The sequence below is a fragment of the Vombatus ursinus genome, unplaced genomic scaffold (assembly GCF_900497805.2).
Source record: "Vombatus ursinus unplaced genomic scaffold, bare-nosed wombat genome assembly UNPS02014959.1, whole genome shotgun sequence".
NCBI lineage: Eukaryota > Metazoa > Chordata > Mammalia > Diprotodontia > Vombatidae > Vombatus > Vombatus ursinus.
In genome coordinates, this window is record NW_020954737.1 from 4594691 (window position 1) to 4622628 (window position 27938).

A 27938-nucleotide genomic window follows, 5' to 3' on the forward strand; every position below is an offset into this window, starting at 1 on the left:
CCTTATTTTATAGCTAAGGAAATTGCAGTTAAGGGAAGTTAAGTGATTCATTGAGGACATGCAATGATGCAATAATGGTCAAGGGTGGGATCTGAACCCAGGTATTCTGAATACAAAGCCATTACCGTACCAGAAAGAACAAAGAGTCTACAAACTATAGGCCAGTGACCTTGACCTTGACTCTTAGCAAAATCCTAGAGTGTGTGATAAAAGTTATGGTAAGTTTGCATCGAGAAGAGGAAGCAGTAATTGCAAAGGAACAGCTAGGTTTCATCAATAGTAGTTCATGCCAAATTGACTTAATTTCCTCTTTTCTCAAGGTGACTAAGTTATTAAACCAGAAGTATGTCGTAGATACAGTTTACCTAGGTTTTACCAAGGCATTTGACAAAACCTCTCTTGCTAATTTTGGGGATAAAAAAACCACAGTTCAATTAGCCAGATTTGGAGCTGGCTGAATAACTGGACCCAGTGAGCAGTCACTCTCTCTCCTTTGCTGGGTCCTTATCCAGATCATGTCCTCTAGCTGCAGGTACCCCTCAGGGTTCTGTCCTGGGTCCTCTTCTCTTCTCCCTCTCTACTACTTCACTTGGTGATCCCATCAGCTCCCATGCATTTAATTATCATCTCAATGCTGATGATTCTCAGATCTACCTTTCTTGCCATAACCTCTCCATTGACCTCTAACCCCCATCTCCAACTGCCTTTCAGACCTCTCAGACTGGATATCCATTAGACATCTTAAACTCAACATATCCAAAACAGAAGTCATCATCTTTCCCCTAAACCTTCTCCCCCACTTACTTTCCCTGTTACTGCAGAGGGTAATGCCTTCTTCCTAGTCCCTGTGGCTCGCAACCCAGGAGTCATCCCAGATTTGTCACTATTTCTCACCCCCTCATATCCAGTCTGTTGCCAAGGCCTGTCAAATTCACCTTTGCAACATCTTTCCAATATAACCCCTTCTCTCCTCTGAAACTGCCACCATTTCAGTGCAGGCCCTCATCATCTCATGCCTTGATTACTGCAATAGCCTGCTGGTGGGTCTGCCTGCCTCAAACCTCTCCTCACTCTAATTCATCCTCCACTTAGGATTTTCCTAAAACGCAAGAATGATCATGTTACCTCCCCTACTCAAACTACAGTGGCTCCCCTATTGCCACCAGAAACAAATACAAAATGCTTTGTTTTGGCATTCAAAGCCCTTCATAGCCTAAACCCCTTCTACCTTCCCAGTGTTCTTATCCTTGCTCTCTGGTACTCTTCAATCCAGTAACACTATTCCATGAATAAGACATTCCATCTCTCGGCTCTGGGTTATCCTCTCTGGCTGTCCCCAATGCCTGGAATACTCTCCCTCCTCTATACTCTGACTACTGATCTCCTTTGCTTCCTTTAAGTCCCAACTAAAATCTCATCTTTTACTGTAAGCTTTTCCCAATCCCTCTTAAGTCCAGAACCTTCCTTCTATCAATTATTTCTCATTTATCTTATATATAGCTTGCATTGTATATATTTGTTTGCTTGATGTCTTCCCTATTATATTGTAAGTCCCTTGAGGGCAGGGACTATCTTCTGCCTCTTTTTATATCTCTAGCACTTTAGCACAGTGCCTGGCACATAATAGGCACTTAATAAATGTTTATCAAATTACAATGATGTCAACCTGGAAAGAGCCGCTTTGGAAAGAACATCAGATTTAGATTCAATTTGGAATCAAATTTCAGCATCGCCATTGACCACCCCTATGACCTTGGGCAAATTACTTAACCTATCTGGGCCTTGATTTCTTTCCTTGTAAAATACATGGATTGGACCAGGTGACTCCTCAAGTCCCTTCTAGCCCTAATAACAATACTAGTTAGCATGTGTATAGCAATTTAAAATTTGCGAAGCACTTCGCAAATATTATTTCATTTTATCCTCACAATAACCCTGGAAAGTAGGTACTATTATTATTTTCGTTTTATAGATGAGAAAACTGAGGAAGAAAGGGAACTGAAATAAAGGAATAGGATGGCATCTGTAGGGGGAAGCAGGATCAAGGCTATTGTTTTGTTTTGTTTTGTAACCAAAATGATGGCGAATTTTTTGCATGTTTGACGGTATAGGGGAAAGGAATGGTGAGGGTGGGGAGTCAAGATAGAAGACAGTAGAGAGGAAGAGAATAAATAAAAATGCTAAATCTTTCAAGATTGAGAATCACCAGGATTACGGGTCCAGATGAAGCAGTTACCTTTAGAGAGGAAGTGGGGCATTTCTTACTCAGGACTGCAGGGAAAATGATCTTGAACCTAAGGTCTCTCATCTATGAGATAGACCAGGTGGCTCCTAGGTTCCTTCCGAGGGCTGAAACAGAGTTGGGCTGAGGTAGGAAGGGCGATAAAGGTGGATATTTAAGGGGGTTGGCTCTCATCTCAGTGAAACCGGAGTAGGAAGCATTAGAAGAGAGGAAAGTAAAACGGGTTGGGATTAGGGAGGGACACCAAAGAGCTTTTGCAAAGCAGTTGTTGTAGTGTTACAAAATCGACAAAAAGTGAACAGAAGGAGTAACAGTCCAGATTAAGTAGAACAGGACCTTAGAGCAGGCCAGGCCTATAAAGTTCTGTTGCTTCTTCTAACAGACAGGGGAAGTAGGTTGGGGCAAATGAAAATTGTAAACCAAGGCTGCCTACTTTGCCTGTGACTAATACTAATCCTATGAATGTACACTTACATGTATGTGTATACTCCAATGAGTGATTCCAGTGGTCTTCTCCCTGGAGCCTAGCAGTATCTGGAAGAAAGAATTAATCCCCAGTATCTGTGCCATCCTAGACCATACCTTGAATGATGAGTTCTGAAGACATGGATGCTTTCCCTGCTACATTCACTGCTATGCATGTGTAGACACCCACATCAGACAGCTGTACCTCTTGGATCTCCAACACTTGTACCCCAGTCTTCTCAAGCATGTGGATACGGGCACTTGGCTCCAATGGGACCTCCCCCTATATGTTTGTGGGAATAAGATATCTAGGTAACAGAAATAAGTCTCCCTCAACCCAAATTCCTGGCCTCTTCTTCCAAGGATAGGCTGAAAACCACAGGAATTATCTACTTAAACACCTGAGCAATTCTTGAGTCAAATACCACATCAAGTCAAACACCAAGGCACGTAGCAAAAGTGGCTTCAAATCCGGAGTTCCACCAGCATATTCAGAGGCTGGTCTTTAGACAATCTATGGTAAATGATAAACAGTCAACAAACATTTATTAACCACCCAGTATATGCCAGGTATTGTGCTAAACTCAGCAACAGGTATCTAGGTGGAATGACAAATAACAGTACTGGATTTGGAATCTGGGTGACCTAGGTTTGAATCTTACCTCAGACATTTATTTAGTTTGTGACCCTAGACGAGTCACTAGTGCCTTTTCTCTGTTATCTCCAATTTAACCTGTGTATATTTTGTTCATACATAATCGATTGCATGTTCTCTCCCCTGTTAGACTATGAACTCCTAGAGAACAAGAATTGTCTTTTGCTTTTCTTTGTACCCCAACTAATTAGCACAGTGTCTGGCACATAACAGGTACTTAGTAAATTTTTATTGACTGACTTATTAACCTCTTTCAGCCTTAGTTTCCTCATCTGCAAAATGAGGATTATAATAGCTCCTGCCTCCATGGGTTTTTGGAATGATCAAATGAGGTAGTACAAGTAAAGTGCTTTTCCAAACCTTAAGGTGCTATAAAATGTGATTATCATTATTGTTATTGTTATTATAATTATTAGTATTATGAGACCAAGATTCATCACCTCCTTTAGCAACAGCAATTACTTTCATTCAGCATTTCTCTGTACTCCTGTTGTATGGAACAAGTGACCCCACCCTCAGCAGGCTTCCAGTCTAAAACAGCAACTAAGTTCCCCTCCATATAATTCAGAAACATATTGCATTCAAGTTGCAAGGACTGTTGGGATACTGTTTAGTCTAATTCCTTCATTTCACTGATGAGAAAGATGAGGGCTGGAAAGGTCAAGTGATTTGCCAGTGGTAAAGTCCCATCATGCATACAAACCATGCATGCACTCACTTTTGTTGTCCTCCATGGAATAGCACAGGCAAAACTTTCAAGCAGGTGAACCCAGTCCTTGATGCCTTCCCCTCCCTAGGCACCCAATCACACTAAACTTGCCTTCTTTGACCCTGACTCTCAGTTGCTTTCACCACCCAAGGCTTGTCCCTGACTTCTTCATCATTAGAATTAACCTGTTTACATCCAAAGGGCCCAAAATATCAATTAACTACTTAGGCAGGGACCCAAATCATGCTACTGAGTAAGGTATAGAAACCTAGTATGTCAAAGCTGGAAAATGCTTTAGAGATGATCTAGTCTAAAAGTTTCATTGGACAGAGGAGGAAGCTGAGACAGCGAAAGGTTCAATTTTGTTCAAAGTCACCCAAATGATTAGGGCTATGCAAAGCTGGGACCAGAACCCAGGTCTCTTAATTCTCAATCTAGTACTCTTTTTATTAGGGAACATATGTGTATTTTAAAACGTTAAATCAAAAAAAATTTAAAAATTTTAATGTGTACTTAAAATTTTTTAAATGCATTTTAAGAAAGACTTCCAGGGTCAAGGTGCTGTCCTCTGAGGTCTGATTTGTGATTCTGGTAACTAATATTGCAGATGGGGAAGACGCATTTGAGTAGAAAGGGGCCTTTCAGAACCCACTTCTTGTCCCGTGCTTCCTACATGCTTTGCTTATGTCAACCCTGCCACTGTCTCGAAGACATAAATTGTCAACCTAAGATGCATATTTCTGTTCTATGACTAACGGTGTCTTGCCTTACTGTTTCTGCTTTCAGGGTATATTATACCCATGCTCCCCACCAATGTGAATACTCCAGGCTGGGAGTTTTGCCAAGGGAAAGTAGTGGTAGCTGTCACCCAGCCTGGCTAGATAGAGCTCATAAAAGAAAACCATTTGGTACTTTTTGGTAATGTGGCTGCTATAACACAGCAAGCTCCCTGGATTGAGGACCTCTCTCCAAATGTGGAGTTAAACTTCATTAATCCCAGGTTTACACCAACCTCCCACACCAGTTCCCAGAAAAAAAAAAAGAAAGAAAAAAAGAAATATCTTCTTTTCTGTGCCCCAAGGCCACTGCTGACAGTGGTAATGAATTTCATATCCTTTCTTGGAAATGAGTCAAGGCTATGGGAAGAGTGTGTGTGTGTGTGTGAATGTGTATGTTCTTCTGTGCATACGGGAAAGTATTTTCTCCTCTCTAGTCTGTTCTTGAAGAATGTTCAACCAAACAAGGCGGAGCTAAGGTTCCCACTTCATTGATTTGGGAAGCCTAATGGTCATTCTAAATCAAATCACATGTGGCCAAGGCTATCTTCAGACTTGATGCAGGACATCCTCACGATAAGCTGGGAAGCCAACAGATTGGAGGAGGAATAGGGAGAGCAGGGGAAGTTGGTTCTAGTATTTACCCACCAGGTAGTTGGAGGGCTACGCCACGTGGACACAGTGAATGGTAAGAACTGAACAATGGCCACAGGACACTAAGATCACAGGGGCTGGAGGACAATTGGCAATTGTGACAAAAGCCAAGAAAAGTAGTAGACGACCAAGTTAGGGAACAGCCTCCTAGAGGGTAACTCTACATTCCTGATATACAGCTGATGGTAGCTAGGTGGTATATAGGACAGAACAATAGGTCCTAGGGATAGAAATACAGTGAATAAAACAATCAGAAAGACCCGAGTTCAAATATTGCCTCATATAGCTATGTGATCCTAGGTAAATGCCTTCACCTTGGTTTGTGAGTATGAAATAAGATGAAATACATACAGTAAACCTTAATGTATTTGATAAATGTTAGGTATTATCATTAGTTTTCTAGATGTCACAAATCACCATAAATTGAGATGAAAATGCAGAGACCTGAGAGAACAGCAGAAAAAGATATTAGACCAGGAACAGGGAGGGCTGCTGTTGAGTTTCAGTTCCAAGACTAACTAGATTACGTATCTCCAAAGAAAACATAGGTATGAGCTACCTCCCAGTAGAAGTGGTATGGTAGAAAAAGTGCTATGGCAGGAGTTGAGTTATCTGGGTTCTAGGCGTCCCTGGGTTCTAGGTGCTGCTTTCCTACAAAATCCTTGTGTGATCTTGGACAAAGCAATTCCCTTCTCTCAGTGTCCATTTCCTCACTTATAACACAAAAACCTCCAAGCAGAAGATTCTAATTAGAGGGTTGTTGTGATTTAAAAAAAAACCAAACAAACAAAAAAACCACTTCAAGAAAATAAGGAATTAGATAAATTTGAGCTCCATACACACAGGTCAACCTTAGTGGGGAAAGTACTGACCATCCCACCAATACCAACTATTAACCAATTGCCACCGAGAAGCAGCTAAACCCAAGAACCCTGGGAACAGCGGTGCTGCCCAGACCATACCAGGCAGGTGCCCAAATCCGTCATCCAGGGGAGCAACTCAAGGGGAGATGTGACTTGTCAACTCTGCAGGTGAGGCATCTTCCTACTCCTCAGTGGCCATAACTACTGAAGCCCCAGAAAAGAAAGTTCTTGTCCCCTAAGTCTTCGGCACTTTCAAGTGGTTTGATATCAGACACAAATATGATTTCATTAAAGATGTTGCATTATTTTCTGTTTTGCCACTGCACTCCAAGGACTACTATACTTTTAAAATCATCACACTTGCAGTTGAAGCCTCCTAATTTGTGCAATCTCCTTCTATTAGAATGAGAACTCCCTAAGACAGGGAGCTGCCTTACTTCTGTATTTGTATTCCCAGTGCTCTACATATAGTAAGCACTTAATTAATGCTTTTTCACCCACCCACCCATTAATGCATCACTATAAGCAAGCTATAATTTACTTCCCTGAAGACTCCAGCATGTGACTGCCAGGGATGATCAACAACATCAGCCTGAGAATGGAGCCTGGGAGCAAGGACTTTCCCAGAGATAAAGGAGGGCCTGCTCAATTTGAGATTATGTGGATGGAGAAGTAATGTTAAGACCCAGATGGAATTTGTACCAATGTCAATAAATATTTATTAAGTACTTACTACGTGCCAGGCACTGTGCTATCATTCCAATGCAGTGGAATGAGTTCTGAATCTAAGCCAGAGAACCTGAGCTGAAATTCCAGCTCTTTCACTTAATTTACGTGACTTTGGCTAATTCACTCAACCTTTTTGGGCCTCAGTTTCCTCATATGTAAAATGAGGGGGTTGGACTAGATGACCCCTAAGATTCCTTCCAGCTCTAAAGCAATGACTGGATGTCACGCGTTCTGCAGAAAGGAAGTTGGACCGGGTATGCACCTTCAAGGGTAATATAATCATCATCATGAAGGAGATGCCATTGTATTTATTTCCCAATGGAAATGAGAGCTGATAAAAAGTAGGCTTTTGATTGCTAAGTCATAAATAATATGAAACAGAAAAGGAAGAGTGGTTGTAATCCTGAGGTTTGCAGCTGATCAGGAGTTTTGTGATGATTAGGGCCTTGTGGCTTGGGAGTTTTAGACAGATTGATTTAAGGGCATGACTCATGTGGAGCTCACTCTCCCTGCTTGGGAGACAAGGAGCTAGGGTGGACTGGACCAATGAATGATGTAGTCTTACAGACATGAGGAACACCAGACAGTCCTTGTGGATCCCAAATAGCAGGGTGGCAGGTCTGCACCCGTCAACAAGGTCTCACATTGACCTTTTGGGTCTCTGGGCCCTGGGGCACAATCTAACCATTCTTTACCTTCAGCCAGGTGACCTGGGGTTGGGGGCGGCCGGTGATCTTGCAGGAAAAGCGACCTGTTTGTCCCTCTCTTGCCACCACCCTGCTTAGCTTAGTAGCAAATCTGGGAGGGCTCTCTCCCCAGATGCTTGGCAGGTTATCCGTGGAGGCTGCCAGCCTGCCCCTGGAAGGCAATCAGGATACAATTAATTCTGGCTCCCATTATAAAGCTATTGAGACTTCAGGCCTCCCACTCCCATTTCCTTCTCAAAGCTCTGAATCTTCTCTCCTACCCAAGGAGCCCTATAGGGAAAAACATGGAAATAGAACTCCTTCACTGGGCTCTCTCAGGTTTTCTGCTTTCTAGGCTAACATCTTGTTTTTGTCTTGGGTCTATTTCATGTGTGTGCAGGTATGTGAGAAAACTAGCTTTCTCTCCTGTCTTACCTAGAGTTCTATGGCTTACTCTGTCTCCTAAAAGAGTGATCAAGAGAAGACTGTTGTCTTAGGGCGAAATGATAGATCAGGGACATTAACTAAATTAGAACCATTTCCACATCCTCCTCCCCCACTGCACTCTCACCCTGATTATTCTACATGCAACATGCCAGGTCCATTCTCCAAATCAACAAAGGAAGCATCGCCCAGTCCACACTAATCACTACCCCGTCTGTTGACACTTCCTAGTATACTTACCCTAGGGCCCTGACACCAGAAGGCTCTCTATAGGTCTTCGCAGAGTTTCCTGCAAATAGAAGACCAAACAAGAAAGTTAAGGGCATTAGGCCATCCTGCAGACTCTGATCAAAGTAGGAGAAGAAGGTTCAACCACAAGGGCTAGAGTTAATTCTTCACAGCCTACTTTGTGGCTGTGGCAATCCGGCACCTGCCCCACAAGTTAGCTAGTTAGGTTCACACACTAAATCTCTTATCCTTTGCTCAGGCAGCACCCCCTCCTATATCTGAGATTTTCTACTGGCTGTCCTTCAGAGATGCTGGAATTCTCCCTTTGTGTCCTGGCTTTTCTAAATCCCAGCTTAAAATCCCACCTTCTGCAAGAAGCCTTTCCTAATCCCCTTAATGCTGGGGCCTTCCTTCCAGTGATTATCTCTATTTTAGCCTGATTATATCTTTTTTTTTTTTTTTTTTGCTTAGGCAGTTGGGGTTAAGTGACTTGCCCAGGGTCACACAGCTAGTAAGTGTCGTGTCTGAGGCTGGATTTGAACTCAGGTCCTCCTGAATCCAGGGCCGGTGCTTTATCCACTGCCTAGCTGCCCCTAGCCTGATTATATCTTGTTTGCACATAGTTGTTTGTATGTTGTCACTCCCATTAATCTGCGAGGTCCTTGAAAGCAGGGACTGTGTTGAGCCTTTCTTTGCATCCCTGGCCCTTGGCATAGTTCTTGGAATACAGTAGGCACTTAATAAATGTTAATTAACTCAGTCATGCACTCCCTCCTCAGCTCCGCCTTTTTAGAATCCCTAGTTTGAAACTCTGCTCCAATGCCAACTCCTACAACAGACCTTTCCTGATCAACCCAACTGCTAGTGTCTTGCCTTATGTCCCCTCACAAACAAAAAAACTGCCTTGTACCAATTTTGTATATGTTCTGTATATATTTAAATGCTAACATGTTGTCTCCTCCATAGAATATAACAAATTCTTTGTGGGAATTGCTTCATTTTTGTGCTTGAAGCCTCAGCTTGTAGAACAGTGCCTGGTACATTACAGGCTTGTAATACGTATTTGCTGATTCCCTGACTATTTAAGGTCAAAGCTGAGGGGGCATGGGGTTGGGCACGGGAGGCAGAGAGATAGGTTAGTCTCTACATGAGTTTTGACTATCATCAAATAATGTGAAAAGTTATACTCTACTTCCACTGAGGGAAAACACACACACACACACACACACACACAGAGACAGAGAGAGAATCACATCAGAATAGGTAGAAATAAAGATGGTGATAGTTGTTAAAATGCCAAAGTGGATTCCTGAGCTGTGTGTGAGCTGCATCCTAGAGACAGGGCAGAATAGCGTCCCGTGGTGAGGCAAATGCATCTGGAGATGGGGAATAGGAGACAGACCCAGAGGAGGGGATTACTCTTGACTGCCATTGGCTGCCTTGGAAAGAGGTCAAAATGCAAAGCATGAGGACTGAGTGATGACAACATCCAGTAGAAGTCTGGGAGAATCTTCTGCCTAGGGACTAGCCCCCTTCCCTAACTCTTTGACCCTGGCAGGTGTTTGTCAGCTGTAGGTTGAGCCCATCTCTGCCAATCTTGGTCTTTTGGGTTTAAAAGGACTCCTCTTCAGAAGTTCTCTAAATCAGCCTTGCTTCTGGAGCTACTCTCCTTTGATAGGCCATCCTACTCTCTCCCAATGGCCTGCTTCTTTTGCTGTGTCCTGTCACTTTGGTCCCAACCCCGGATCCCTCAGTTTGAATCCCTGACAGGCAGCACCAGTTGGGAGTAAAACTGATGCTCAAACCCAGTTCTCTATGACTGGTGCAGTGTGCTTTCCATTATGCTGGGGGCCAGCTGCTATTATTTATTTCTGTAACATTTTAAAGTTTGTTTTTTTAGATATTACATTCATTTTCAGATATAACCAAATTCCAAAGAAGCTTCCCTTGTAATAAAGAAAAACAATTAAGAAAAAACTGACATAAGAAACACGAATATTGTATGTAACAATTAGCTCCCATAGCCTCTTAACTCTTTACCAAAAGGAGGGAAGTATCTATCTTTTGGGTAGCTAGGTGGTATAGTGGACAGAGTGTTGGCCCTGGAGTCAGAAAGACCTGAGTTCAAATCTGGCCTCAGACACTTACTAGCTGAGGGAGTATGGGGTTGTGTGACCCTGCGCAAGTCACTTAACCCTATTTGCCTCAGTTCTTCATCTGTCAAATGAGCTGGAGAAAGAAATGGCAAACCACTCCAGTATCTTTGCCAAGAAAACCCCAAAAGGGGTGATGAAGACTCAGACATGACTAAAATTACTAGACAACAACCCCTCCTCCCGGTCATAGGAATACCTAGAAAGCCTTGTTTAAAAGCCTACTCATCTCCCCTCACCTTAGCAAATATCCTCTACTAGCAGCTGGCATTTAGTGCCTTCCTCCAGGAACAGACACCTCAGAGCAAATTCCTCCCTAGGCCTCAAAGGAATGTCTTTCATCCAGGAAGAGGTGCACCTCCACTGTTGATGCTTCATGCATGCAGATATGGAGAACCTTCAGTGTTTGCCAGTTTATAGCATTTTACGTTAAACTCTTTCCATCTTTGAGGGAGCTCTACATTTTGGCCTTCCAATTCCCATTCAAACAGATTCCTGACTATTTCTCCACATTAACTTTTGCTCCTATGAGGCCAAGATCATTATAGATCATTCCCATTTTGGTGCCTGTGCTAATATTTAATAATATCCAGCACTTAGTACAGTGCCTGGCACACAGCAGGTGCTAAACAAATATTTATTGACCATGTGATGGTTAAAAAGTTTGAGGGGCATCATTTCTCTCAACCAACTGATTAATATTTCTTCCCCTGGATAGGATTGCTTTCCATTACCATGACCTTCTAAAGAGGGGGCCTTAGGCATGTGAAAGGAGAAAGAGAATCAAAGAATGCTGGCCCTTTAATAGGCATTATTAAGCCAGCCACTGTTTGCCTTAGGGCCCTAATAGGAATCTGCTAGCTTTGGGGACACTGGAAAACTGCACCAGAACCTAGGAGAAAAGGTAGAAAAGTCCTGGAAAAACACTACTGATAATAACAACACAAAGTTCAGATAAGCCTCTTCCTTAAACAAGTCAAAGACTTCAGTCTAAATAGGTAAGGGAGTTGAGAACGTTCCAACCACCTGAAAAGACTACAGGCTGTTTTTGTTCCTATGAGATCCAGGAAACAGTACTGTATGTATGAAATGCATGTTGGTTTCCTTTTAGAAAAGGTGACAAGCTATGACCCAAACTGTCCTTTCTGTTTTTCACACATAGTACTCCAACTCCCATCTCTGGGCCTTTGCACAATCTGAACCCAATGCCTGGAATGCACCCCGCTCCTTACTTCCACCTCAATAGAATTCTCTTCCTTCAAGACACACTTCAAGTACCATTATCTACATGGAGCCTCCTTGATCTTGCCAAATGCTTGTACCTTGCCCCTCAAACTATGTTACATTTAACTACTTTGTTTTTATTTTCTTTATTTTTATTTGGTATATGCTTATGTATGTACTTGTCTCTCCTATACTGTACATATGTACTGTCTCCCTATTGAAAAGTGACTCCTCAAGGGAAGGATTGTTTTATTCATCATTTCTTTACCCAGTACCCAGGACAGCACCTAGAACAAAGAAGATGCAGTAACAATTGGCCGATTGAAAGTCACTCTATCCTCTAGTTTATGTGGGAGGATGAAGTTCTTCCTCAAAAGAATAAACTAGGATCATAGATTTAGAAGCGGAAGGGACTGGTTGTTGAGTCAAACTCCATCACTTCATAGTTGAGGAATCTAAGGCCATGTCAGGTGAAGTAATTTGCCCACGGTCCCACAGCTAGTGAGTCTCTAGAGAGATGGGATTAGGTTTTCCTGATTTCAAATCCAATATCCCATCTACTCCTCTTGAAAGGAAAACACATAAGAAAAGGACTCTGAACAATCTAACTCTATAGTGAGTGACTGGGGTTGGGGAGGGGGGTTGTGGTGGAATTGGAAGAATATGAAATAGAGAAAGAAGGGTGAAAAATAATTTGGAATTATATGAGAAAAGTTCCTACACCGTACATACCCTTTAACCCATGACAACCAAGACTAGTCATATATACCAAGAACATCAAAGATAAAGGTAAAGAGATACATACAAATATATTTATGGCAGCACTTTTGTGTTAGCAAAGAGCTGGCCACCCATCAAGTACATTGCTGAACAGTGTGGTATATGAATATAATGGAATATTATCACCGTATCATAAAAATGGCAAATGTGAAGAACTTGTAAGGCTTATATTCATTCATTCAATAAACATTTCTTAAGCACCTACTAGGATATTGGAGGACACTAGAGGAATCCAGGATAACACCTAGATTTCAAGCCTCAGAGTCTGAGAGGATGGTGAACCTTACAGGGAAAGTAGGAATCAGGGAGGGTTCAGGGGTAAAAGATAATGAGCTCTGTTTTAGACATAATTGAGTTTAAACTTTAAACTCAATTTTAAACTCTGTTTAGACAGAATATTGAGTTTAAAATGTCTACTGGCTATCCATTTTGAGATGATATGAGATGATACAGGATAAGGTAAGCAGAACCAAGAAAATAACATACACAATGTACATACTAATGTGAAGGAAAGGAACACTGGAAGATAAATGAATTATTGGATCAGACAATGGTAGTCCTTTCACAGTACTTAGAGGATGGCAAGCAATTTACATATATTATATCACGTGATCTTCACAACAGTTCTGTGAAGGAAATGTTGTTATCATCCTCATCTTACAAAATCACTTACAGATTAAATTATTTGTCCAGCGTTTAAGGCAGGATTTGAATTCAGGTCTTCCTACATTCAAATCCAGTGTTTTATCCACTAGTTGCCACCTATTTGCCTCATAAGAGGATCATGTGAGGATGTAACAGCTTCCCATGCTCAAGGAAATAATGAAGTTCAAATACATAGCATGGAGCTGTCCCTAGATCATTCTACCCAACAATGTCCCAAATTTATTCTAAGACTTTTACCCCAATCAACAAAGACAGCAGCCCCAACTGCTTATCTTGTTATTCCTCCATCTGCTGATTTTTGCCAATATACTTACATTCACTCACTCACTCATTCAGTTGTATGTTCTCAGGAAAGAAGACTTCTAATATGGGTTGGAGGAATATATGTATGTATCTGTAATGAGCTAGTTCCAGGATTGAAAAGAGTGAGTGCAGTCTTTCACAAATCAGTACACAGTACAGGACAGTAGCAAACACACCTCTCCCTAGATCATACCATCTTGGAAGAGACAAAAACTTACAGGTTCCCAGCTGAAAACAGCTGCACAAAAACCTTGAAGCTTGGGACAATGCACCCTCCACTTGAGAAACAGAACCCCACTTTAGCATAGAGTCAAAAAATTCTGACCATAGAAAATTACTATGGTGACAAGAAAGATCAAAACACACACTCAGAAGGAGACAATAAAGTCAAAATTCCTGTGTCCAAAGCTGCAAAGAAAAATATGAATTGGTCTCAGGACATGAAAAAGCTCAAAAAGGATTTTAAAAATTAAATAAGAGAGGTAGAGGAAAAACTGGGAAAAGAAATGAAAGTGATACAAGAAAATAATGAAAAAAGCCAACAACTTGGTAAAGGAAGCACAAAAAAAAATACTGAAGAAAATAACACCTTAAAAAAACAGAATAGGCCAAATGGTAAAAGAGGAACAAAATCCAATGAAGAGAAGAATGCCTTGAAAAAGCAGAATTGGCTAAATGGAAAAGAGATACACAAAAATTCACTGAAGAAAAGAACTCCTTAAAAAGTAGAATTAGTCAAATGGAAAAGGAAGTACTAAAGTTCACTAAAGAAAATAATTTCTTAAAAGTTAGAATTGGACAAGTGGAAGCTAATGACTTTATGAGACATCAAGAATAAGTCCAACAAAATAAAAAGAATGAAAAAATAGAAGACAATGTGAACTATCTCATTGGAAAAACAACTCACCTGGAAAACAGATACAGGAGAGATAATTTAAGAATTATTGGACTATCTGAAAGTCATGATAAAAAAAGAGATTAGACAACATCTTTCAAGAAACTATCTGGGAAAATTGCCCTGATGTTCTAGAATCAGAGGGTAAAATAGTCATTGAAAGAATCCACCAATCCTCTCCTGAAAGAGATCCCAAAATGAAAACTCCCACGAATATTATAGTCAAATTCCAGACCTCCCAGATCAAGGAGAAAATACTGCAAAAGCAGCCAAAAAGAATCAATTCAAATATCAAGGAGCCACAGTCAGGATAACACAAGATTTAACAGTTTCTACAATAAGGGATTAGAGCACTGCAAATATGGTATTCTGGAGGGCAAAAGAGCTAGGATTACAACGAAGAATCACCTTTCTAGCAAAACTGAGTACAATCCTTCAGGGGGGAAAATGGACATTCAATGAAATAGAAGACTTTCAAGTATTTCTGAGGAACAGACCAGAGCTGAATAGAAAATCTGACTTTCAAATACAAGATGGAAAAGAAACATGAAAAGGTAAAGAGGAAATAGAAGTCATAAGGGATTCAATAAGGTTAAACTATTTATATTCCTACATGGGAAAATGATATTTGTAGCTCCTGAAAACTTTCTCATTATTAAGATAGTTAGAAGGAGTACACATAAACAGAAAACAGAGGTTCGAGTTGAATGTGATGGTATGATTATCTAAAAAAAAATTAAGGGATGAGAAAGAAGAATGCACTGGGAGAAGGGAAAAGGGAGAAGTAAAATGGGATAAATTATCTGACATAAAAAAGGCCTGATGGGGCAGCTAGGTGAGTCAGTGGATAGAGCACCAGTCCTGAAGTCAGGAGGACCTGAGTTCAAATCCAGCCTCGGACACTTGACACTTACTGGCTGTGTGACCCTGGGCAAGTCACTTAATCCCATTGCCTAGCCAAAAAAACAAACAAACAAAAAAAAACATAAAAGAGGCCTGAAAGAGATTTTATAGTGGAAGGAGAAATGGGGAAAGTGGGGAAGGGTGCACATGAACCTTACTCTCATTGGAACTGGCTCAAAGAGGGAATAACATGCACACTCAGTTGGGTGTAGAAATCAATCTTACCATACAGGAAAGTAGGAAGGGAAGGAGATCAGAGAAGGGGTATAAGGCTGATAGAAGGTAGGGCAGTTTGGGGGAGGTAAAAGTCAGAAGCAAAACATTTTTGAGAATGGATAAGGTAAAAGAAAAGAGAGAGTAGAATAAATAGGAGGAAAATAGGATGGAGGGAAATACATAGTAGGTAACCATTACTATGAAAAAAAATTCTACACTGAGTTTCTCTGATAAAGACTTCATTTCTCAAACACATAGAAAACTGAGTCAAATTTATAGAAATAAGAGCCATTCCTCAATTGATAAATGGTTAAAGGATATGAACAGCAAGTTTTCAGACAACATAATCAAAGCTATCTATGGCCCTAAGAAAAAAATGTTCTAAATCACTACTGATGAGAGAAATGCAAATTAAAACAATTATGAACCACTACCTCACACCTGTCAGATTGGCTAATATGACAGAAAAGAAAAATGACAAATGATGGAGGGGATATGTGAAAATTAAAATATTAATGTACTATTGGTGTTGTATACTAATTCAGCCATTCTGGAGAGCAATTTGGAACTATGCTCAAAGGGCTATAAAACCATGGGTACCCTTTGACCAAGCAATACCACTACTAGGTCTCTATCCAAAGAGATAAAAAACAAAAACATAAAGGAAAAGGACCTATGTGTACAAAAATATTTATAGCAACTCTTTTAGTGGTGGTAAAGAATTGAAAATTGAAGGGATGTTCATCAATTGGGGAATGGCTGAACAAGTTGTTGTATATGATTGTGATGGAATACTATTGTGCTTTAAGGAATGATGAGCAGGATGCTCTCAGAAAAACATGAAAAGACTTACATGAACTGATGCAAAGTGAAATAAGCAGAACCAGGAGAACATTGTACACAGTAACAGCAATATTGCATGATGATCTACTATGAATAGTTTAGTTATTCTCAGCAATACAATGATCTAAGACAATTCTGTAGGACTTATGATGAAAGGTGCTGTCCATCTCTAGAGAGAGAACTCATAGAGCCTGAATGCAGATCAAAGATATTTTGTCTGTGTTTTCTTTCACAGAACAACTTACATGGAAACGTGTTTTGCATGACTACACATGTACAATCTATGTCAAATTGTTTGCCTTCTCAATGAGGGGGAAAGGGGAAGGAGGGAGAGAATTTAGAACTCAATTTGAAAAAATAATATTAAAATTGTTTTAACATGTAATTGGGAAAAATAAAATATTAAATAAGATTAAAAAAAAGAATGGCAGTATCTTGGCCAAGAGGGCAGCTAGGTGGCAGAAAATAGAACGCCTGGCCAAGAGTCAGGAAGACTAAAAGTTTGCAATTCCCCAGACTGAGCTGTGAAAACAGAAGAAGGACATGAAAAGACAGAATTTCAGGCTAGACATCCACTATAGAAGTGAGTAGAGCCCAACACTAACATAAAGTCCCAAGTCAAGAAGTGGGCTGGAAGAATGAGCAAACAGAAAAAAGAACCTGACTTAAAGAGCTACTATGGTAACATGGAAGTTCAAGACACAAATATAGAAGAATATGACTTGAAAACATCTACAAGTAAAATCTCAAAGCATAATGCAGGCTGGACACAAGAAGAGTTAAAGCAAGAATTTTAAAAAGAGCTAAAAATTATTTTTAGGAAAAGCAACTGACCTGAAAAACAGATTGGGAAAAGATAATTCAAGAATCATCAGACCATCTGAAAGCTATGAACAAAGGAGGAAGGCAGGCAGGAAGGAAGGCAAGAAGGAAGAAAAGAAGAAAGGGGTAGAGAAGGAAAGAGAGGGAGAGGGAGGAAGAGAGAAAGAGAAAGGGGGGGTCATTTTAGTAGACTGAAAGTTCAGAGTTTAACATGTCAGTTGTAATAGGGAAAGCCACCTTGGGCTGCTTTAATGAAGATAAGGGCGGTGATGATCCTGCCTTACTCTGCCCCAGTCAGACTACTACAGAGCATCATGTTCAATTCTGCATTCTACAATGTCTGAAAGACATTGACAAACTAGATCATTTCCAGAGTAAGGCAACTAGGATAGTGTGAAGTATTTGAACCATATCATATGAGGATTATCTAAAGGAATTGGAGATTTCAGTCATAGGAAAGACATAGCAGCTGTCTTCAAATGCTTGAAAAGCTATCAAACAGAAGAGGGATTGTTGTGGCTCAGTCATTTTTCAGTTATCTCTGACTCTCTGTGGCCCCATTTGGGGTTTCCTTGGTCAAGATATCAGAGAAGTTTGTCTTCTTTAGCTCATTTTACAGATGAGAAAACTGAGGCAAACAGGGTTAAGTGACTTGCCCAGGTTCACACAGCTAAGTAAGTATCTGAGGTTAGATTTGAATGCAGGAGAATGAGTCTTCCTGTCTCCACTGTGCTACCTAGCTACACAGAAGAGGGATTAGATTTATTTAAAGGGAGAACCAGAAACAATACATGGAAGTTATGGAGAGGAATAGCTTCTTAAAAACAACAAACATTATTAAAAGCTTACTATATGCAAAGTAATAGACTAAATGTTGAGGTTACACACACAGACACAAACCTAATAGTATCTGTCTCCTTACATTCTGCTGGGGGAAGGCATCTCAAACCCAACATGTCCAAACCGGAACTCATCGTCCTCCTGCTCAAATCCTGACCTCTTCCAAGCTTTCCTGTTACTATTAAGGGAATCACTGTTCTTCCATGTTTACAAGCTGATGCCATCTTCAAGTCCTGACTCTCAATCAATCCACATGTAGAATCAGTAGCCACAGCTTGTCATTTCTATTTTCACAATATTATGCATACATGGGTCCTTCTCTCAACTCACAGAGCCATCACCACTCCAGATCTAAATAACTTCTTACTTGGACTACACAAATTACTCTACTGATCCCACTTCTACATGAATTATATTACTAAAGGGTTACTTTACAGAATTTGGCAAAATAATAACAAAATCCATGTGGAAAATGAAAGGTAAAGAATATAAAGGAATATAATGAAAAAAGTAGGGAGGATGATGTTTGTCTTTATCATATCTCAAAATACAGAACAAAGGAATAATTATCCAAACTCTGTAGTACTGAATAAAAGAAAAAAGGTAGATCAGCCCTGACTAAATGCCTAGCAATAAATGCCCACAGCAGCCCAGTATTCAAAAAGCCCAAGAACAGAAATTACTAGACAAGGGACAACTTATTCCACAAGAACTACTAGGAAAACAAGAAAGCAGCATGATTAAAAAACAAAAAGAAAGTTCTAGAACAATATCTTACATAATGGACCACAATAAAAGTCCAAATAGATAAACAATCTAAATGTAAAATGGCAAGGCTAAAAAAAGAAAAAGAAAAACAACAACAACAACAAAAACCAGAAGGTTTTAGCTTTCACGATTAGGAGTACAGAAAGAAGCTGCGCTCATATGCAAAATGGAAGAGATAATAAAAGACAAAAATAGACTCAATGACATAAAATTAAAATGCTTTTATACAAATAAAATCAATGTAACTAGAATCAAATAAAAGAAATGGATTTTGAATTATTTTTTCCATTAGGCCTAATACTATTTGTTACATGAAACGGCTCTCTGGGAGAAAGAGGGAGAGAAATACTGGAGAATAAACTATAGTGATGCCAAAAACAAACAAATAAACAAACCACAACCAAAACAAAGGACATCAATAAAAATATTTTAAAAAGAAAGAACTTTCAATAAAATACAGACACTCATGTTAAAAACTCCAAGAAGTCTAGGACTAAAAGATGACATCTAATATTTATAAAATAAATTAAGAGCTATTAATTTTTATTTTTGCTTTTTTGGTGAGACAATGGGGGTTAAGTGACTTGTCCAGGGTCACATAGCCAGTGTCAAGTGTCTGTGGCTAGATTTGAACTCAGATACTCCTGACTCTGAGGCCGTAGCTCTATCCATTGTGCTACCTAGCTGCCCCAAGAGCTATTTCTTTTTTTTAATTAATTAATTTATTTTTAGTTTTCAACAATCACTTCCATAAGCTTTTGAGTTTTAAATTTTTCTCCCCTTCCCTCCCCACTTCCCTCCCAAAGATGGCATACAATCTGATATAGGCTATACACATACACTCCTATTAAACATATTTTCACATTAGTGATGTTGTAAAGAAGAATTAGAACCAATAGGAGGAACCATAAGAAAGAAGAAACAAAACAAAACAGAAGAAAAAAAAGAGCAAATAGTATGCTTCAATCTGCATTCAGACTTCATAGTTCTTTCTCTGGATGTGGATAGCATTTTCCATCATGAGACTTTTGGAGATGTCTTAGATCCTTGTATTGCTGGGAAGGATTAAGTTTATCAATATTAGTCATCACACAACGTGGCTGTTACCGTGTACAACGTTCTCCTGGTTCTGCTCACTTCACTCAGCATCAGTCCACACAAGTCTTTCCAGTTTTTTCTGAAGTCCACCTGCTCATCATTTCTTATAACACAATAGTATTCTATTACATTCACATACCACAACTTGTCCAGTCATTCCCCAATTGATGGGCGTCTCTTCAATTTCCAATTCTTTGCCACCACAGAAAGAGCTACTATAAATATTTTTGTACAGGTGGGTCCTTTTCCCATTTGTATGATCTCTTTGGGATACAGCCCTAGAAGTGGTATTGCTGGGTCAAAGGGTATGCACAGTTTTATAGCCCTTCTGGCATAGTTCCAAATCGTTCTCCAGAATGGCTGGATCAGTTCACAACTCCACCAACAATGCATTACTGTTCTGGTTTTCCCACATCTTCTCCAACATTTATCATTTTCCTGTTTTGTCATGTTAGCCAATCTGATAGGTGTGATATGGTACCCAGAGTTGTTTTGATTTGCATTTCTCTAATCTATAGTGATTTAAGGCATTTTTTCATATGACAATAGATAAGCTTTAATTTCTTCATCTGAAAACTGCCTGTTTATGTCCTTTGACTATTTATCAATTGGGGAATGACTTGTATTCTTATAATTTGACTTAGTTCTCTATATATTTTAGAAATGAGGCCCTTATCAGAGACACTGGTTGTAAAACTTCTTTCCTAGTTTTCTGCTTCCCTCCTAATCTTGGTTGCATTGGCTTTGTTTGTGGAAAAACTTTTCAATTTCATGTAATCAGAATTATCCATTTTGTATTTCAAAATGTTCTCTACCTCTTGCATAGTCATAAATTCTTCTGTTTTCCATAAATCTGACAGGTAAACTATTCCTTGCTCTCACAGTTTGCTTAGAGTATCAGCCTTTATATCTAAATCATGAACCCATTTTGACTTTATTTTGGTATATGGTGTAAGATTTTGGTCTATGCCTAGTTTCTGCCATACTCTTTTCCAGTTTTCCCAGTAGTTTTTGTCAAATAGTGAGTTCTTATCCCAGAAGCTGGGGTCTTTGGGTTTATCAAATAGCAGATTACTACAGTCATCGACTACTGTGTCTTGCATACCTAACTATTCCTCTGATCCACCACTCTCTTTCTTAGCCAGTACCAAGTAGTTTTGATGACTGCTGCTTTATAATACAATTTAAAATCTGATATGGCTACCCTCCCTAGCATTTTTTTTTGTTAGTTCCCTTGATATTCTGGACCTTTTATTCTTCCAAATGAATCTTGTTATTATTTTTTCTAGTTCTATAAAATAATTTTGGTAGTTTGATTGGTATGGCTCTGCATACGTCAATTAATTTAGGTAGAATTGTCATTTTTATTATATTAGCATGGCATACCCATGAGCAAACGATGTTTTTCCAATTATTTAGATTTGACTTTATTTGTGTGAAAAGTGTTTTGTAATTATGTTCATATAGTTCCTGGGTTTGCCCAAGAGCTATTTCTTAAAAGACCAATCATTAAAGGGTATAAACAAACACCTTTCAAGAGGAAAAAATGTTCAAATCTGTAACAACTTGAGAAATGCAAACCAAAGCAACTCTGGTATTACTCATGGCTATCAAGCTGGAAAAGATGCTCAAAAATGAGAAAATTAGTTGCTGAAAGGACTGGGAAAAGATGATGCTCGAATTCAAGACTGATAATTCTTCCAAATGACACAAATGCTCCAGAAAATAGTTGGGTATTATGCAACAAAAAATAGATTCCACAAAGAGCAGTTTATCTTAGGAAGACCACTGACTACATGAAAATGAGCCACATGTACAGAAATGTGCAGATTAGTACTATTTGTGATAAAAACTAAGAAACAAAGTATGTGCCCAATGGCTGAGGAATGGTTGAACAAATGATAGTACACCAATGGAAATCCGTAAAGAATGATACATAACAAGAACTCAGATAAATTTGAGAAGGCATGTATAAAGTAAATCAGACTGAAGAAAGCAGAACCAAGAAAAAAAAATGTGCTTGAGTGTTTATCAGGAAGGGATTGTTGTATAAATTTTTTAAATGCATTTTAAAAATGTTAATATCTATTTAAAATCTATAGGAGGAAGGAGGTTGAGTGAGAAAGAAAAAATTGACTAATGTTAAAGAAAAGAAACAGAGAAAAGCTAACAAAGGTATATGATAGCAGAACAAGAAGGAAAACAAGAAAAGAAAGAAAACCACAGGAAAACAACAGAACCTATAGCAAAAAGGTGGCAAGAAGGTTCACAGGATCATAAAATCATAGACTTAGAGGTTCTTGCCATGGCCCCACTCTCCAACTATCTCCACTTTACCAGAAATTTAGATTCCACCCAGTTCCTCTCACTTTGATAGTAAGGCTTTTTTGCTTATCTTCATGCAACTTCCCACAGCCCTCATGCTCATGCCCCTCCTTTCCTATCTCCACTTTCCACCATGTGCTGTGTCCCGCCCCCCCGCCCCCATTAGAACGTAAGCTCCTTGAAATCAGGGACTTTGCTTTCTTGTATTTGTATACCCAGTGGTTAACATAGTGCCTGGCATGTAGTAAGTACTTAATATTCTCTCTCTCTCATCTATATTATCTTTCTTTCTGTCTGTCTGTCTTTCTATCCATACACCTGGAAGGAAACTTAGAGGTACCCTAAACATAAGGAAAGTTAATTCTGCAAAAGGTAGGGAGAAGAGCAAAAATCAAATAAAATCAACTGAAGAAAAAAAAAGGAAACAGGAAGAAAGGGTCCATTTAAATGGAGATGGGTACATGACACATATGCCTTGCAAGAACAGAGTGGAGCAAGGTGAAGGTAAGGGAATGGGGATAGAAGGAATAAAATAATTGAGAGATTTTTAGGATGCTAGCACTAGCACACTAACTTGTACATAGTACACATGATGGTGGGGATGCACAACAGGAATGATATAACCCAGCAAGGATGACATATCTCTCTATCTTCCTAGTATGCCAAAAGGAACTGGTACCCTTCCCCTCCTTTAAGACCTTTTGGGAATCAACTCTTGGTGATGTTAATAACCTGAACAAGTAACGACATGATAAATTTAGAGAGCTAGAAGGGAGTTTGGAGGTCATCTAGTCCAAGCCACTAATTTTACAGATATAGAAACTGAGGCACAGAGAAATGAAATGACTCACCTATAGTCTACACAAAGAGCAAGTGGTTGAGTTGTGATTTGAACCCGGATACTCTGATTCTACATTCATTACTCTTTTCACTACTCCCTACTGTACTGGAAGAAGGCAGCCATGAAGGGACAGGACAGTTAGAGGAAAAGCTGGGGTATTCCTCCAAACCCTGAGAAGTAGCAAGAAGTACTAAGATGAAAAGGGGATACTGGGTGGGGAGAAGGGAGTGGAGAACAGACACATGGAAGTAATTCACTAGCAACCCCTAGGAGATTGGAGAGAGAGATTTTCTTATGCATTACTAAGGGCTGGCGTTTATGGAGGGGTGGGTTGTGTATTGTCCAGGTGCCTTCTCTGTGCAGTTTGGGGCTGTGGGACCATATAGAAAAGAAGGCTTAAGAATTACATGCATGTGTTTTTTGAGCAATTAAAAAAAACCCAACCAAAACCTTTTGGAGACTTCTTCCCATAAAGCCAAGTTAGTGTCAATAGACTGGGAAAAGTGGCAAGTGCCATTTGCTGGGTAAGAGTTAAACCACTGAGTGGAAGACAGGGAAACAGATCAAGAACGGAGGGGCAGAAACCTGAGATCACAGTGGTTTGAAAAATCATACACGGAAAAAAATGAGACCTCCTATCTAGTTATATAGTGTAGGTATGGAGTAATATGGAGATCCTGAGATGTGTCATACAGTCTACAAAGGCAACAGCTGTATTCTCTGCCATGATTGTTATTCACTCATCTCAGTTGTGTCTGACTCTCTGTGACTCCCTTTGGGATCTTCTTGGCAAAGATACTAGAGTGGTTTGCCATTTCCTTTTCCAGTTCATTTTACAGATGAGGAAACTGAGGTCAATAGGGTTAAATGACTTGCCCAGGGTCACATAGCCAGTAAGTGTCTGAGGCTGGATTTGAACCCATGAGGATAAGTCTTCCTGATTTCAAGCCCAGTGTCTTAGCCAGGGTCACACAGCTAGTAAGTGTCTGAACCATATATTTACTGTCCCATCTAGCTGCCCACCATGATTATTATTATTTAATATATAGCAAAGCTATATAATTATTTAAAATACAGTAGCAATACTATACAGAATTATACTATTACTCTATGTAAAAATAATAGAGAGTAATAATAATAATAATAATAAAGCCACAAAAATGCACAGCAATAATATTTAGTGGTTTAATGGAGAGAGAGATGGAGCCCAGGAAAACCTGGGTTCAAGTTCCATCTCCAACACAAACTGACTGTGGGATACTGAGTAAGTAACTTGATTTCTCAGTGCCCCAAATAGAACAGTTATTGATTTGCGCTGGTGGATAAGTTTCCTTATTGGGAGTTCCCTATACTAAGGAGGTCAGAGGGTCAACAGTCCCCCATTTCAAATAAACAAACAAAACAAAACATACAGGGTAGAAAAGATAGAGGATTTACAGTCAGAGAACAGGGATTTGAAGCCTGGCTTTGCCACTTATTTCTCTGGGCCTCAGTTTCCTCAAGTGTAAAATAAGGGGGTTGGAGTAGATGGTCTCTGCAGGCCCTCCATGCTCTAAATCTACAGCACTGTGAACCATAACAAAGCATGCAGTAACCTCTCTGATCAGGACATGAGAGAAATCAGGCAGCTGGCTTCAGAAAAGTCAGACACAGGTTATTTAAAGTCAGCACGGCTATTTAAAAAGAGGATTTGATCCAGGAACACATTTCAATGTCAAGAACTTCACTATCATTACTCAAAGAAATATGGCAGCTATAGGAAGGCGTGTCAAAGGCTGGCCTCCTTCTTTATTAAGCTACAGGTGGGGTATGTTTCAGCTTTCCCTTCCCCTTAGGAGATTAACTTGCATCTTTGGAGAAAGTATGCCCCTAAAAGGTGAAGTCTGAGCCTTTGCATGGAGAGAGTTCATCCTTTTATTCCAGGCTGAACTGACAGTCTGTCTAGTGAGCTTTGTGTCAGAGGGCAGCTTTCTTCTTACCTATCACTACGGCCACTTGATCCAGCATCAAGGAAGTAGGAACTTCAACTCCATTTATTGCCTGCTAACATTTATTTCCTGGTGATTTATTAATCAAAGTGCCAGTATGTAAAGGAGATGGCTGGGTACACAGAGAGAGAGCTGGCTCTTAAGTCAGAGAACCTGGGTTTAGATTCCATCTCTGATCATTATATGTGTTACCTTGGGTATGTCATCTTTAACCTCACTGGGCCTCAGTTTCCTGATTTGTAAAATAAGGGGTATTGGGCTAGAGAGCCTCTGAAGGTCCTTCCAGCTCTAGGTCGATGAAAGCTTTTTTTTTTCTTTTTGTTTGGTTTACATGGGAAATTGTACCTTAGGGAAAAGATAAAGTATCATAAGTCTAGAAAGATGTAGGAGTGGGGAGGCCTGGAAATGGTCTGACTATTGGGCCAAAGGGATGATCTGTGAGGCTTCTAAGTTTGGGAAAGGCTGGTAAAGCTGCATGAAAATAATGAAGGCACCTAAGATATAGGAGAGATTTTAAGGGGTTATATATGCATCATACTTTGCCAAACTTTGGAAACTAGATGGTGCAGTAGATAGAACCCTGCGTCTGAAATTAAGAAAACCTGAGTTCAAATGCAGCCTTAGATACCTATAATCTATGTGACCATGGATAAGTCACTAACCTCTGTCTACCTCAGTTTTCTCAACTGTAAAATAGGGATATTAAAAACACCTACCTCCCAGGGGTGTTGTGATGATCAAATGAGACAGTATTTATAAAGAGCTTAGCACACAGTAGGTACTTAATAAATGCTTATTCCCTTCTCCTTTCTCCTAATGCTGAAAGAACAGAACACCTTTTCCCCATCACTTTTAGCTTTCCAGGCATAGCATCATTTTTGATAAATGAATACAAATGCACTGTCCCTTTATACAGAATAGATTTCTCCTTAAAAGGCAGAAATCAATTAAGTTTTTGAAAATGGAATCACTTTCTGATTGCCACAGTGATAGAGATGTTTTATCTTAATTTAAAATCTAATATTTTCTGATTCCATGCTGAATTTTCCAGCATGGTCACACATTGATAATAGTATAGCTTAGCATTAACCTTGCTGCAAAATATAGTCATAGATGAGTAGAGCATCAGGCTAAAAGTGAGATCCCCATAGTTTAGAGCTCAAATTATGGGGAGAAACTCTTGGCAGGACATTAGGCCACTGACAGATGCCTTGAATGTTATTTTCTTGACTGGAGTAAGAGTCTTTTACCTGGAAGTGAAAACCCCAACTTTCTGAGTACTAAATGGAGACAGACAATTGCATGGAAGATGGGTTTTAGTGAAATGTAAGCTCAAGAGGAGTAAGCAAGATGACATAGCAACCAAAAAAAAATCTAATGCAGTCTTAGGCTTCACTAAAAGAAGAACATAACGCATAGAAGCATCATGGTACAAAGAATGGATAGAGAGCTAGCCTTAGAGTCAGGAAGACTTGGGTTAAAGTCTGTTCTAACCATCCTGGCTGTGTGACCCTGGGCAAAATCCCTTAACCTTTCAGTTCCTCCACACCATTCTCTAAGATGGTAAGTTCCATTAGTAGATAGAGTGTCCCTCGTTGGGTATTCCACAAACCCATGAAATTACAGAACTGGCCCCAAACTATCCAGAACAAAAGGTTAATAGCCCCATTATACTCTCTCCTAGTCAGACAACACTAGAATACTTTACTTAGTTCTGGGAATCACATTTTAGGAAGGATACTTCCAATTTGGAATTTAATTCACCATTCAATTCAATAAACATTGATTAAGTGCTTACTATGAGCCAGGCACTGTGCTAAGTGCTGGGGATACAAAAACAGGCAAAATACAGTCTCTCCCCTCAAGGAGCTTATGTTCTAATGGGGGATACCCTTGAGGGAAGGGCCACCAAGATGATGAAAAGACTAATGGCCATAAAAGGATTGGTAAAAAGAACAGAGAATGTTTAACATAAACAAAAGTTCATGGAGACATGATGGTTGCCTTCAAGCATTTAAAGAATTCTTATTTAGAAAAAAAAAAAGAATTCTTATTTAGAAGATTTAAATTTGTTCTGCCTAACCTGAAAGGGCAGAACTAGGAGCAAATGGGTAAAAGCTGAAGAGGTAGTTTTAGATTCTACCTAAATGTAGTCCCCAGTGGCCACAGCAACTTCCCAAGCTGGTATTAGCACTCAAGTATTAGAGCTCTCAGAGGTCGCTTAACTACCACTCCCACTCTCAAGGTTCTATCCAGGAATCCTGAGGGCTGGATTTTTAGAACTATCCCTCCTGAGCCCCTACCACTGTGCTTCCCATTTACCATCTATCAGTCAGATTTAACAAACTTTTAGAAAAAAGATTTACTAAGTACGGTACAAATAGTTGATACAAAACATTCCTCCAAATTGGGGTGCATTCTCCACTTGCACACATAAGGTCCCCGAGGAGAATGGATCCAAACTGTAGAAGTATAAAGGTATAAAGGTAGTGGGGCACACATGCAGGAAACACATGAGTTAAAAGGGTTACCTCACAAATTTTGGCAGTAGGAGTGCATTTTTTCCTTTGTGGAGCCCTCATGAAGTTTCAGTTTCCTTTACCTTTAGATCTCTGCCAGGCTCCAAGGACCAGTACCCTTTATAGAATTTATAGCCTGAATTTTTCTCCAGTGCAAGAGGTTGTATTCCTTGAAGCTGCTTCACTTCTCAAGTGATCTGACCCCCACATTCACATTAATTGATGTTAGTCCATGTTTGTCCTCAGAGTGTCATTGATTTTTCTCTTTCTGATCACAGCTGGCTGCTTTTGCACCTATTGGTC

General features: G+C 39.7%; 1 protein-coding gene across 1 annotated transcript in view; it reads right to left on the reverse strand.

Annotated features, from left to right (window-relative positions):
- Positions 1 to 27938, reverse strand: part of MYLK (myosin light chain kinase) — a 313404-nt gene that overhangs the window by 189424 nt on the left and 96042 nt on the right. The window contains exons 4-6 of the mRNA XM_027845152.1: positions 8464 to 8512; positions 7789 to 7951; positions 2825 to 2990 (exon numbers count right to left, since the gene is read on the reverse strand). Of these exons, the coding sequence (XP_027700953.1) occupies positions 2825 to 2990; positions 7789 to 7951; positions 8464 to 8512 (378 nt within the window). The remainder of the gene's footprint in view (positions 1 to 2824; positions 2991 to 7788; positions 7952 to 8463; positions 8513 to 27938) is intronic.